This window comes from Haliaeetus albicilla, chromosome 17 (assembly GCF_947461875.1).
Source record: "Haliaeetus albicilla chromosome 17, bHalAlb1.1, whole genome shotgun sequence".
Lineage (NCBI taxonomy): Eukaryota > Metazoa > Chordata > Aves > Accipitriformes > Accipitridae > Haliaeetus > Haliaeetus albicilla.
Window position 1 is genome coordinate 27909 of NC_091499.1, and position 13238 is coordinate 41146.

General features: G+C 40.9%; 1 protein-coding gene across 1 annotated transcript in view; it reads left to right on the forward strand.

Annotated features, from left to right (window-relative positions):
• Window positions 1-5570: 5570 nt before the first annotated feature.
• The window catches only part of ZNF451 (zinc finger protein 451), a 44806-nt gene continuing 37138 nt past the window's right edge, over window positions 5571-13238 (forward strand). Inside the window, 2 exon segments of the mRNA XM_069804560.1 lie at window positions 5571-6240; window positions 7253-7336. Of these exon segments, the coding sequence (XP_069660661.1) occupies window positions 5686-6240; window positions 7253-7336 (639 nt within the window). The 5' untranslated portion in view covers window positions 5571-5685.

Here is a 13238-nt window from a genome sequence, read left to right on the forward strand (position 1 = left end):
AATGAAATAAAAAATAAAGACAGTGAAATGGATAAAAGTAGATATTGAAAAAATTTAAAAGCAATGTAACACAGAACAGGCAGGAGATAATAAAAAAATAGGGGTAGGCATCTTGATAAAACTAGACATAGAAAGAAAATTTCAAAAGTGACAGCATAGAGGATAGATAGGAAAAAAGTAAATAATAGAGACAGAAAAATACATAGAAGTGAACATAGAAACAAAAATTCAGAAGTGAAGACATTAAGAGAGGAAAAAATTTAAAAACAGCAAAAAAACCTAAATAAAGACATAGAAAGAAAATTCTAAAAGCAACTGGGTACAGGCTAGACTAGGATGGATTAAAAAATAAAGACGGCGAACTCGGTAAAAATAGACAAGGAAAGAAAACTCAAAAACATCAGGGTACAGGACAGACAGGAAACAAAAAACAGGGAGAGACATCTTAATAAAAGTAGACACAGAACAAAAATTTTCAAAGTGACGGGATACAGGAAACAGGAAAAGATTAACAAATAGGGACATAAAAGTAGACAAAAGAACACCTAGAAAAAAAATTGCAAAATGAAAAGAATTACGAGAGCAAAATATTGAAAAAATAGAGACAGTGAACTAAAGAAAAGTAGACATAGAAAGAAAATTTTAAAAGCAATGCAGTTCATGACAGCCAGATAAGAATTAAAAAATAGAAACAGGAACTGGATAAACGTAGACACAGAAAGAAAATTTAAAAATCAACAGCACTAAGAAACAACAAGAAAGAATTAAAAAATAAAGACAGTGCATGGGATAAAAGTAGACATTAAAAGGGCATTTAAAAAAAAGGATTAAGAAAATAAAGAAAAAAATTGAAAAATAAGTACAGTGAAGTAAAACACAGACAAAAAGAAAATTTAAAAAGCAAAGGTGTAAAGGACAGACAAGAAAAAAATTTAAAAATAGAGAAAGTGAACTAGATAAAAGGAGACATAGAAAATATTAAAAACACCAAGGATTAGGAAAATAAAGGAAAAATTTAAAAAATGACAGCAAACTAAATAAACAGAAACATAGAAAGTAAATTTTAAAACTAATGGGGATTAAGAGAGGAAAAGATTAAAAAATAGAGACAGAAAACTAAATAAAAGCAGGCATTAAAAAATTTTAAAAGCCATGGAATTAAGAGAGGAAAAAAATTAAAAGATAGCAATAGCAAACAAAATAAATGGAGACACAGCAAGTACATCTTAAAAGCAAGGGGGTACATGACAGACAGGAAAGAAATAAAACATAGAGATAGGGAGCTTGGTAAAAGTAGACACAGAAACAAAGTTCAAAAATCCAAGGGATTAAGAGAGGAAAGCATGAAAAAATAGGGAAGGCAAACTAAATAAACAAAGACATAAAGAAAATTTAAAAAACAAGGGCACTAAGGAAATGCAAGATATAATAAAAAATAAAGACAGCGAACTGGATAAAAGCAGACATAGATAATGTTTAAAGCAACAGGGATTAAGGAAATAAGGAAAAAATTACAAAAATTAAAAGCAAGGGCACTAAGGAAAGACAAGAACTAATTAAAAAATAAGGAGAGTGAATGCGATAAAAGTAGATAGAAAATTTTAAAAGCAATGGGGATTAAGGAAATAAGGAAAAAATTAAAAAATAGCAACAGCAAGCTAAAACGGAGACTTAGAAAGAAAATTTTAGATGTGATGGCACTAAGGAAACACAAGAAATATTTAATAGAAAATACAGCGAAACGAACTGGGATAAATGTATCCAATTTAAAAAGTGATGGGGATTAGCGAAATAAACTGAACAAAACAAAAAGAAATGACGGAAAACTAAAATGGAGATGTAGAAAGAAATTTTAAGAAGTGATGGCACTAAGGAAAAACAAGAAAAATTGATTAAAAAATAAAGACAGCAAACAAAACTAGAAAACTATAAAAGCCAAGGGATTAAGAGAGAAAAGAGAGAAAAGAAGTAAAAAATACCAGCAGTGAACTAAAACACAGACATAGACAAGAAATTTTAAAGAGACAGCACCAAGGAAAGAGAAGAAATAATTAAAAAATAAAGACAGCGAATGGGATAAAAGCAGGCATAGAACAAAAATTTAAAAAGCAAGGGCACTAAGGAAAGAAAAGAAATTATTAACAGAAGACAGCTAATAAAGGATGTTCAAATATGTTTAAATTCTATAAAAGAAAATAATTAAGGCCACATAATGAATATGTGGAATTAGTTGCTAGAGAGCATTACTGAGTTTATAAAAAAGACAGTCTGCTCAGAAACAGCTTCCACATCCTATGTGATATCCAGACTTTGTCTGGAGGTTTGGACTTGGAGATCTTAGTTCATGAAGAGCAGACCATGAGTACCTCCTGCTCTCCTAGGTTTGTCTGCTCCTACCTGTGGCAATCTACTGCCTGTGTTTAAAAAAAATTGCTTACTCTTTTACTGAGTTAGACTGTGAATGTGCCTTGCAGGTGGCCCACCAGCCAAGAAGTCCAGCAGGCTGCATCTTTTCTCTTCTCTAAACTCTGCATAAGAACTTTCCTAAGCTGACCCAAACTGGGAAGCCTGTGCTTTCCCAGGAATTAGCTGAAATACATGAATTTTGGAATTCAGAGCTTTGTTAGCATATTGGAAATGATGACATGACTGCATGGCAATTCCCTTACTATTTCTTTTCCTTAACTGTATTGTTTAAATAGGAGGAGGATGTTTGGACGGGATGTTTGCAAGAGTAAACATTTGCATGAATTACTGCTGACAAATTCATATTCAAATGAGTGTCAGTTTCATAGGGTATCAGAGTTTGGAAAAATAATGCCTCCTTGCTGTTCTAGTAACTTGTTCCTGTTGCACCTCATCCATTCTCAAGAACCAAAAGTAATTAAGTGCAAATGCAAGCTACAAACAGAATAGCTGCTATCAATGTTCTATTAGCAAATTCAGGTTATAAACGCAAAATATGAAAGTTTAGGCAGCAACAATGACTTCAATTTTCCAAGTGGTAGTCAGGTTTCCATTATTTTAATAACAAAATAAAACTGCTCAAATCACTGTTGTTTATACAGTCCAACAATAGTGATTAAGTTGTACAAATTATTTAACTAGTATGTTTTAATTAGCATTCAAACAGTAGAAGACAAAAACCCAAGAATCACATCTTACAGAAGGGGATAATTATGAGTTTACGCATCAAATCCAGGAAATACATGGAAAAAGTATTTCAGCTGTTGTGTGATTTTTATTTTTTTTTCCTTTCAGCATCTCAATATGTCTACCTTCTATCATAAAGCTGTTTTTTTCATTCATATATGGAAGGAAGCTTAAAACTAACATTAGTAATAGTAACTCTGTTTACAGGAAAAATAAGTGCACTAAATTAATGCTCACATTAAATACCACATGATATGTTATTGCTGATAAATGTCTGTTCACAAAGCTCCCATAACATCAAACTTCAACATGCAACCCTGAATCCTTTCTCTCCTGTGTATTTGATAAGCACATACCAGTGAAGTGCTTTGTTTGCATACTAGCAGCTCTTTTATATAGATGCACAACTCAAAGGTGATGTTTACACTGTTCAGCTTATTCAAAGCCAATGCATTGAGTAACAATGATTCATACCAACTTTTACTTTGGGTGGCTCAAAGCAACTATATGATGAAGCAAAAGAGCAGTAGCAGATAAATAGCAAGAATCATGGGCATGGGGGCCCAAATGATGTTCCCTCAATCCTGCCAGTGTGGGGAAATGAGGAGAAGGGTACTAACAGGACAAGTCAATAACTGGTTGCAAAGCTGGTGTTGGTGACAAGGTTTTAAGTTGTATGACCATGGGACCCTGCTTGCAGATCACCGTCTGCTTGAGAGAGATAAGTTCCACCTCACTAAGCAGGGCAAAGCTATTTTTGCCAGTAGGATGGCTGACTGCATAAGGAGGGCTTTAAACTAAGAATGGAGAGGGAGAGAGTAACCAGCAGCCCTGTGAGGGAGTGATAGACATGGTCGAAGAGCAAAGGGCATGGGGTGATGTGACAGGAATGGAACACAAAATCAACAAGATGGGGCTTAAGCGGGGTCACCTCCAGCACTTGCATGTAAAGCAAGGAAATGCCTACAAGGCACCATGATGGAGAAATCCCCCCCCAATCCCTTCCTAGGCAGTCAACATGCTGGGGTGCCTCTCTAAAGTGCCTGTATACTAATGCATGCAGTATGGGGAACAAACATTATAAGTTAGTCTGTGTGCAGTTGCAGGGCTATGATCTTGTTCGGACGTGGTGGGATGGCACCCATGACTGGAGCATTTCAATGAAGGGAGACCGGCCCTTTAGGAAGGACAGGCTAGGAAAACAAGAAGGGCAAGTTGCCCTTTATGTGAACGAGCAGTTGGAGTGCACGGAGCTCTGCCTGGGGATGGATGAGGAACTGAATGAGAGTTTATGGGGGAGGATTAAAGAGAGGACAAGTGAAAGTGACATTATAGTGCGTGTCTGCTATAGGCTGCCTGACCAGGAAGAACAAGCAGATGAGGTAGACAGATAGGAGCAGCCTCACATTTGCAAGCCCTGCTCCTCATAGGGGACTTCAACCACCCAGATACTTGCTGGAGGGACAACACAGCAGGGCATAAGCAATCTAGGAGGTTCCTGGTGTGCACTGAAAACTTCCTCTTCCAAGTCACGAAGGAGCCGGCAAGGAGCAATGAAGAGCAGTGCTCTGCTGGACCTCATACCAATGACAGGCTTGTTGGGAGTGTGAAGCCCGAAGGCAGCCTTGGCTGCAGTGACCACGAGATGCTGGAGCTCAGGATCCTGAGGGAAGAGAAGAGTGTAAACAACAGGCTCACAGCCCTGGACTTCATAAGAGTGAACTTTGGCCTCTTCAAAGATCTGCTTGGAAGAGTCCCATGGAATAAGGCCCTGGAGGGAAGAGGGACCCAAGAAAGCTGGCTAATATGCAAGGATCACCTCCTCCAAGCTCAAGGGCAGTTCATCCCAGTGAACAGGAAGTCAGGCAAAAATGCCAAAAAATGTGTAGATGAACAAGGAGCTCCTGGTCAAGCTCACACACATAAAGGAAGCATACAAAGGGTGGAAGCGAGGATGGGTAATGTGGCAGGAATACAGAAACCCTGTTAAGCATATAGGGATGAAGTTAGGAAAGTTGAAGCCCCGCTGGAATTGGATCTAGCCGGGGATTGCAAAGACAACAAGAATGGCTTCTGTAAGTACAGAGGTGACAAAAAGAAGACTAGGGAAAATGTGGGCCCACTGTTAAATGAGACGGGTGGCCTGGTGACACAGGTGAGTTCCTGAATGCCTTCTTTGCCTCAGTCTTTACTAGCAAGACTGGCCTTCAGGACTCCCAGAGACCATGGGGAAAGGCTGGAGTGAGTAAGATGTACTCTTGGTGGAGGAGGATCAGGTCAGGGGATACTTGAGCAAACTGGACATACACAAGTCCATGGACCCTATGCATGGGATGCACCCATGAGTGCTGAGGGAGCTGGCAGATACCATTGCGAGGCCACTCTCAAAAATCTTTGACTGATCATGGTTGACTAGGAGAGGCGCCGCAGGTCTGGAGGAAAGCAAACATCACCTCCATCTTCAAGAAGAGCAAGAAGGAAGACGCATGGAACTACAGGCCGGTCAGCCTCACCCTGATCCCTGGGATAGTGATGGGGCAGCTAGTCCTGGAAACCATTTCCAGGCAGTTCAGTGAGAAGAAAATAATCAGGAGTCATCCGTACAGCATTACCAAGGGGAAGTCATGCTTGACCACCTTGACAAACTTATATGATAAAGTGACTGGCCTGGTAGATGAGGGGAGAGCAACGGGCATTGTCTATCTGGACTTCACTGAGGCCCTTGGCACCGTCTTCCACAAGATTCTCACACCCAAGCTGTTGATGTCTGGGACAGATAGGCAGACGGTGAGGTGGACTGAAAACTGGCAGGCTGAAAACGCACAGCGACGCGGGGGCAGCTCCCGGCCGCCCCGCCGCCTCTGCACGGCGCTAAGGGCCCGGCCCGCGCGCCCGCCTCTGGGAGAGGCGATTTCCCCCCCCTCCCCCTCACCTGTCAGCCCCCATGGCCGCCACCCTCCTCCTCCCCCGGAAGCGGCGTGTGGGTTTTCCGCCTTTGAGCAGGAACTCTACGCAACCCAACTGAAGGCGGAAGTGGTGAGGCAGGACGTTATTAAGGGAAAGAGCCCCGAAACGCCGCTGCGAGGGGTGGCGGGCTGCGCCATGGCGTTGTCGCCCTAGCGCCCGCACCTGCCATGGGGAAGAGGAGGGGGAGCGAGGCGAAGCAGGCAGCAACTACAAATCCCGGCAAGCCGCGCCGCGCTCCCGCCCCCCCCTTCCCTCCCCGCCGCCCCCGGCTTGAAGAGGAAGCGGAGGTGCGCTGGGTCGGGGCGTTGGTGTGCCCTCGGGTGCTGGCGGCGGCGGCGCGGTGAGCGGGGCCGGGGCGTTGCGAGGGGCGCGGAGCCGTCGCTTAGCAACCCGACCCCCGCGGGGCGGCCGGGCGAGGAGCGGGCGCCCGGCGAAGCCGCCGCTTCCTCACCCGCCGCCCATCCCGGGCTGTGGCGGCGGGGCGGCCTGGCGGCGGGGCGTCGCGGGGTGGGGTGTCCGTGCGGGTGAAGAAACGTGAGTCAGCAAAGCCGCCCGCCGGGACCGCGCCGTCGGGGCCGCGCCCGGGCGGGCGGCGGTTCCGCGCCGCTCACGGCGATCTTCCGCTGGGCAGGACGGCGCTGGTTTTGAAGCCAGAAGCTCAGCCTGCTGGCTCTGGGGTGGTCCTAAAGCGGCCAAAAGCACCCGTAGCTGCTAATTAGGCCTGAACTCGCCCCGCGTCTGTCACTAAACCGTCCTCTGTGTTCTGGCGGTGGTGCCGCGCCGTTAGGCTAGAGCTCCGGTCTGTCTCTTGCTGGGGTTTTCAGACTTGAGCACGTTAATGAACTTTGGCGGTTTGCTATAGCTGTGGTTGCTGGACGAAAATAGGTGCTGGGATGCTTTGTAGATTAGGCCACGTTTTGCATATTTGGAAAAATACAGTAGCGTGACTCGAGTCAAAATTGTTACCGCTTTTTGTGGTATTACTGATAACTGTCAGTGAATGACATGGAGAGGCTTGTTGAGTGCAGGTAGGCTGTAAAGCCAAAGTAGGCATAAACCAGAAAATCCTATATAGTTAAGGAAAACTTGCAAAATAAAATGATGAAGTATGTTTTGGTTTGTTTCTCTTTAGATAATGGAGTCTCATAGCTCTGTCAACATTCGCAAGAGTAAATCACCAGCTTCCGAAAGCGAAGATGAGATTGAGTTCATTGGAGTAAGTAGATCTCATACTGGAAACACACTGTTGCTTGTAGTAAATGTGCTTTTGGTAGCTCAGTAAAATAGGAGGGGGTCTTTGAGTACTGTGTTGATGATCTTGATTATATTTTGATGGAAAGCATTACTTTTGGATTTAAAGATAATTTAATTTGTGACTCTTTATGGCAGATAACAAATTTATCTTAAAGGTTTATGTGCCCTTTCTTTGGAAGGGTATAAGATGTCCATTGGTGCTATAGAGAGAATATAGACTTAAGTATCCCAGCAGGTGAGTGGGGGATTACAGTGATCAAGGAGGTATATGAGCGGTCACTGTAGATTACTTTTCTGGTAATCATATTGTATAGCATTTTGCTTCATGAATAGTGGTACTGAAGTTAATGGAATAAAGCACTCCTCACTCTGCAAAACCATGTCAAAACCACTATACTTTGTTTAGAAGAAGAGGACAGAAATAATGGGTTAGAGTCCTTAAACAGTCCTCTCAAATTGTGAAGCACTGTGTAATAGCTACAGTACAACACGTAGTCTAATGCTGTCGTGGCTTATGTGAATGTAACTTTCGGAAACTTAGATCTATTGCATATCCAAGAAAAGCAGAATGTTTTTCATGCTGGCCTGTGTTCTGGCCTCAATCAGTCATCAGTGAAGTGGTGCTGGATGGCAGGGATACATGCAAGAACAGAAAGATGATTTTTCCTAAGGAACAAGTCATGCAAATAAGATCAAGTGGTTAATTGATGCCAGGACTAATAATGGATGGTTTCCTATGCATTTGTCTTATTTTTAATGCTGAACAATAACTAGATTTTTTTTTCTCTATTTTGTATGGTGTTTGATTAAAGCCTAAGTTCAATGTACAGACTTTTTCTACAGGCGTATTTAGGTGGTCAAGTATGGGGGACATGTATATTTTTTCAGAAATTGTAAGTAGTTGATTATCTCTGACACTTCTTAGTCTTTTAGTTGATTTGGTCAAAATTGACTACTGAGTTCAAAATTCATTATATACACACATAAGCGTTCATGTGTAGCATGATTGTGTAAGCTTCGTTTTCTTGAAGCATTAGGCAAAGAATGAGGAAGGTAGTATAGCTTTGAATGTGTAATGATTGAAGGGCTGCTGGAGCACCAGGAGCAGTAATTGAAAGAAAAGAGACTTACTAAAATCAATGCTTCTGCTACCATTTTTTAGCTTGGTTTCACTTGTGGATAACATGGAGCCTTTGTGATCCCAGTGATGGTTAGGATAACTTTGAATGTGTAATGATTGAAGGGCTGCTGGAGCACCAGGAGCAGTAATTGAAAGAAAAGAGACTTACTAAAATCAATGCTTCTGCTACCATTTTTTAGCTTGGTTTCACTTGTGGATAACATGGAGCCTTTGTGATCCCAGTGATGGTTAGGATAACTTTGAATGTGTAATGATTGAAGGGCTGCTGGAGCACCAGGAGCAGTAATTGAAAGATAAGAGACTTATTAAAATCAATGCTTCTGCTACCTTTTTTTAGCTTGGTTTCACTTGTGGATAATATGGAGCCTTTGTGATCCCAGTGATGATGGCTTCTGAGAGAGGCTGCTATAGATAGGAAGATGACTGCGCTTAGGCTTGTTTGTGCAGAATTGGTATTTTGGAGTGAGGAGCTTACTGTTGTCATTGATGAATACAAGGGGAAAGGTGTGTGACCCTGCCCATCACCTAATGTCAGCAATGCGTCCTAGGATCTCCCATTTGCTCCTCTGAGTGAGGGTGAACTTGGACTTTGCAAAAGGATTTCTAAACTATTTGGCTAGCTTTAGATCATTGTTTCCATATAATAATGTGTATGACTAGAAGCGTATAAGCTTCATAAATGTTTTGTATGCATGCTACTTGGATCATCTGAGTACTATTTTACTGCATGGCCTGAGGACCCAGTGCACCCAGGTGGTACTGTATAAATTGAATTAGAGAAGACACTTGGATATCTCGACCTGTGCTCATTTTGATGGAAAACAAATAGTTGTAGGCCATGTGATCTCTGTGGGTTTGTGTTTTGTTTTGGGTTTTTTCTTTTTCTTTTCCTGCAAGTTGGGTGGTTTTTTGGTGTGGGGTTTTTTATTTGTTTTGGGGTGGTTTTGTTGGTTTTTTTTCTATTTCAGTCGCTCATTTTAGGGTGTTTGAATTCTTACCGTAGGACTATGACAAAGAGTCCTTATTTGATGGACCGAAAGCAATCTCTGCTGCTGCCAGAGTTTTTGAGCTTTTTAAAGTCACAGATTCACCCTCATTCAGGAAACTTAGAACTGTTATTCCATAAATTCCCACCTTTTAATTCTGCATTACATATTTTGTCCACTTAAAATCATTAAAGTCCTAAGTTTTGCACACCAGCAGAAAAATACAATTTAATCTACAATGCAAGCCATTATTCCTGGCTCCCATTCTGTTTCCTTGGGAAAGATAAGGCAAGAGTGAAGAGATTCACAGGTTTAATGGGGTCTATAAGTAGGCAGATTATTCAAGTTGCTACAGCCTGCACTGAAAGCACTGGAGTCCTGAATTGTTTTTTGCGGATTTGGGTTTTTTTTTAGTGGTATTGATCCACTCATTTTTTTTATTTTCTGACTAATTTCTTTAAAGATGAGGCTCATCATTATGCTGCTCTTTTAAAAAATATAAGTTATCCCTGATAAAGTTGGTGGCTTTCCTGCAAGGACTTTTCTTACCGTTGTTACTCTGTGTGGGACCTCAAAATAATATATAGTTTTATAAAGTGTTTAAATACCTCCTGACTCCTCTGTTGTGTTATAATGGTAAACACTGTTAAGGAGGGTATTTTGTGTTTATTTTCTGTAAACATTTGTTAAGTATGCATAAGGATTATGTATCCAAAATAAAACTCAACTGGAAAATTGAAGATATATGTATTTAAAAATTACTTTAATTTTCTGATGCAATATTACATTTATGTCAAGTTTTTTTCCACTATTGGTGATTTTTATTTCAAATATCTGAATTCAAAGGAAAACATACTTCCATAGGCCCTGACTTATTCAATAGTGAGCTCTAAATTGATTCAATTTGAAATCCAGGAAAACCAAACATACTTCATATACTTTGCAGCTTTTCCTTTTTACAATGTTTTGGGAGCACTTCATAACAAAAGATACAGCTTCTTTCTGTCCTGAAAGAGTTGGAGCAGCCACTTACTTTCTTGTAAATGAGTGTTTGTTTTTATTTCAAACCTGAAGAGGACTTCCAGCCTATTTTGGGAACTGATGATATTGGAAAAAATGATTCATTAAAAACCAATTGCAGTTCTTTACCTGTTCCTTAAGACCTCTGTAGGAACTCAAAGTTTTTGGGTTTGCTTGTAATTGTTATTTTCCAATAAAAATTATATCTGAAGAACACTTGGCTCTGGGATATACCAAAATCAAGTGATTTGCTGAAACATGATAGTTACCATTTAATGTTTTGTTTTCTTTCCCCCTGGGGTGTTAAATATTAGATATAGACTCAAGTATTTGTATCTCTGGCTTTCAGTTGCATCACAGCAGGAACACAATAAAACTGTAGAGGTGTTATGAGGCATCTCTGAAGCAGGACTTTTATTTTTGCTCCCAACCCAGGTCAGCCAAGAACTTGGATTTTTGTATTTGGTAGGTTACAGAAATCAAAACTTTCTAAGTGCATGTTGGTTCACAATGTTGGTCAGTTACTCAGCAGTCTTAAAGCTGGAAGTCTGCTGGGACAAAGGTTTAGAGCACAAATAGTGTATCTTGTGTTGTTTTTTAAATTTATTTTAATGTAAGCTTGTTCTATGATAATGAGTGTGTTTACATATGTATACACAATTATGCTCACATAATTATTTTGTCAAAGATATATTAAGTCTGTGGTCACATATATTGAAAGCTAGTGTCATACTTTCTGTATGCTAGTGTGTGTCTATGTAAAAATTTACTTGTGCTTTTTAAGTAAATGGGTATTTGGTCTGAATGCACGTAAAGCTTAAAAACTGAACAAACAAACAAAAAACCTTACATGATACATCAGTAGACTAGGTGTCTGTTAGCTAGGCCTAGTTACCCAAAGATTGATTGAAATGAGGGAGGGAAGGAAAGTGAGACCACAGTTTAGGACTTTGTGAGAAAACTTTTGGAGGCAGTAAAAATGAGTTTCACAGAACTCCTTGAGAAGAAACTGTCCTTGGAGATTAATATGAGGCTCTGCCCTGCTTTCAGCTGGGATAGAGTTAATTGTCTTCCTAGTAGCTAGTATGGTGCTACGTTCTGAGTTCAGTATGGAAAGAATGTTGATAACACTGATATCAGTTTTCAGTTGTTGCTAAGTAGTGTTTAGTCTCAAGTCAAGGATTTTTCAGCTTCTCAAGCCCAGCCAGGAAGAAAGCTGGAGTGGCACAAGAAGTTGGCACAGGACACAGCCAGGGCACCTGACCCAAACTGGCCAACAGGGTATTCCATACCATGGGACGTCACATCTAGTATATAAACTGGGGGGAGTGGGGGCAGGGGATCATGGCTCGGGGACTAACCGGGTGTCGATTGGCAGGTGGTGAGCAATTGCACTGCGCATCATTTGTACATTCCAATCCTTTTATTATTGCTGTTGTCATTTTATTAGTGTTATCATTATCATTATTAGTTTCTTTTCTGTTCTATTAAACGGTTCTTATCTCAACCCATGAGTTTTACTGCTTTTCCCGATTCTGTCCCCCATCCCACTGGGTAAGGGGGAGTGAGTGAGCAGCTGCATGGTGCTTAGTTGCTGGCTGGGGTTAAACCACGACAGGCTCCATCTTTACCAGCCACCGATTAAACAGATTTGATTATATTAACTGTTACATTTAGTATTTTGCATAGCATAGTGAAATGCCAGTTTTGTTGGTTCAATGCTAATGCTTTCAGCCAAAGCTATGAATAACAGCAGAGAAACCACAGCTATCTAGAGATTCAAAAGCTAATTTTCTATCAGTTAAAACCTAGAAATTCTTCCAGTAACCAAAATAGCTGCGATTTAGCCATTGGTTTATTGCTTAGTGTCATGGCTGTTAGTTGGTGAGAAGAGTGGCTTTTGAAGATTGTTTAGGGAAGTAATTGAGAAGTAGAGCATGGGGTTTTTTTTGTTTGGGTTTTTTTGAATGTGAAGGATCTTATAAGGATGTGAAGACTGAGCATATCCTAGTACTGAGCATTGGTGGCTTGGCATTGATGATGCCAAGTATGCCAGTATAGTCAGCTAGAGAGGCCACAATCAGCTGTTTGTTGAGTGCTTGTCCATGTTGGTTCTTCTGTAATCTCAGGCTCTTGTGTGCCAAGATACTTTTTAGCTGGTGGTGGTCATCTTGTGGGGACATCCAAAGAGTTGGATGAACCTAATTGATACTCAGCTTCTTAACTCTCCTACAATTATGGAATCCTTGGGGTTGGCACTATCTTTGCATTATGTTACTGTTTAGTTTAACCAGTTAGAAAAAATGAAGTAATTAAACTTCTCTTAACTTTCAATTTGGGGCTCACCCTTCTGCAGAGGTGAGCCAACAGAGCAAAAGCTAAATTCCCACTGGTGAGAACTTTCCCTCCGTGTGGTGCTGGAGTACTAATTGGGAATGTTTGCTTGTAATACCTGCTCTCTCTTGCCGGAAAAATTATATGTTTCATCTGGCACCACTTCTCCAATCAAGATTAAAAATATAGGAAATCCATCTGAAGCTATGGCTTGCATGAAATTCTCAGAAGGTCTCTGTGAACATTTAAAGAGGAGACTAGTCCTAGACTCAGTCTCCCTCCATGAGGATGATGTCTGTCCTGGGCCACTGAATAAAGAGGCTTTGAACTTCCACTTTCATTTTGGTATGGGCCACTGAATAAAGAGGCTTTGAACTTCCACT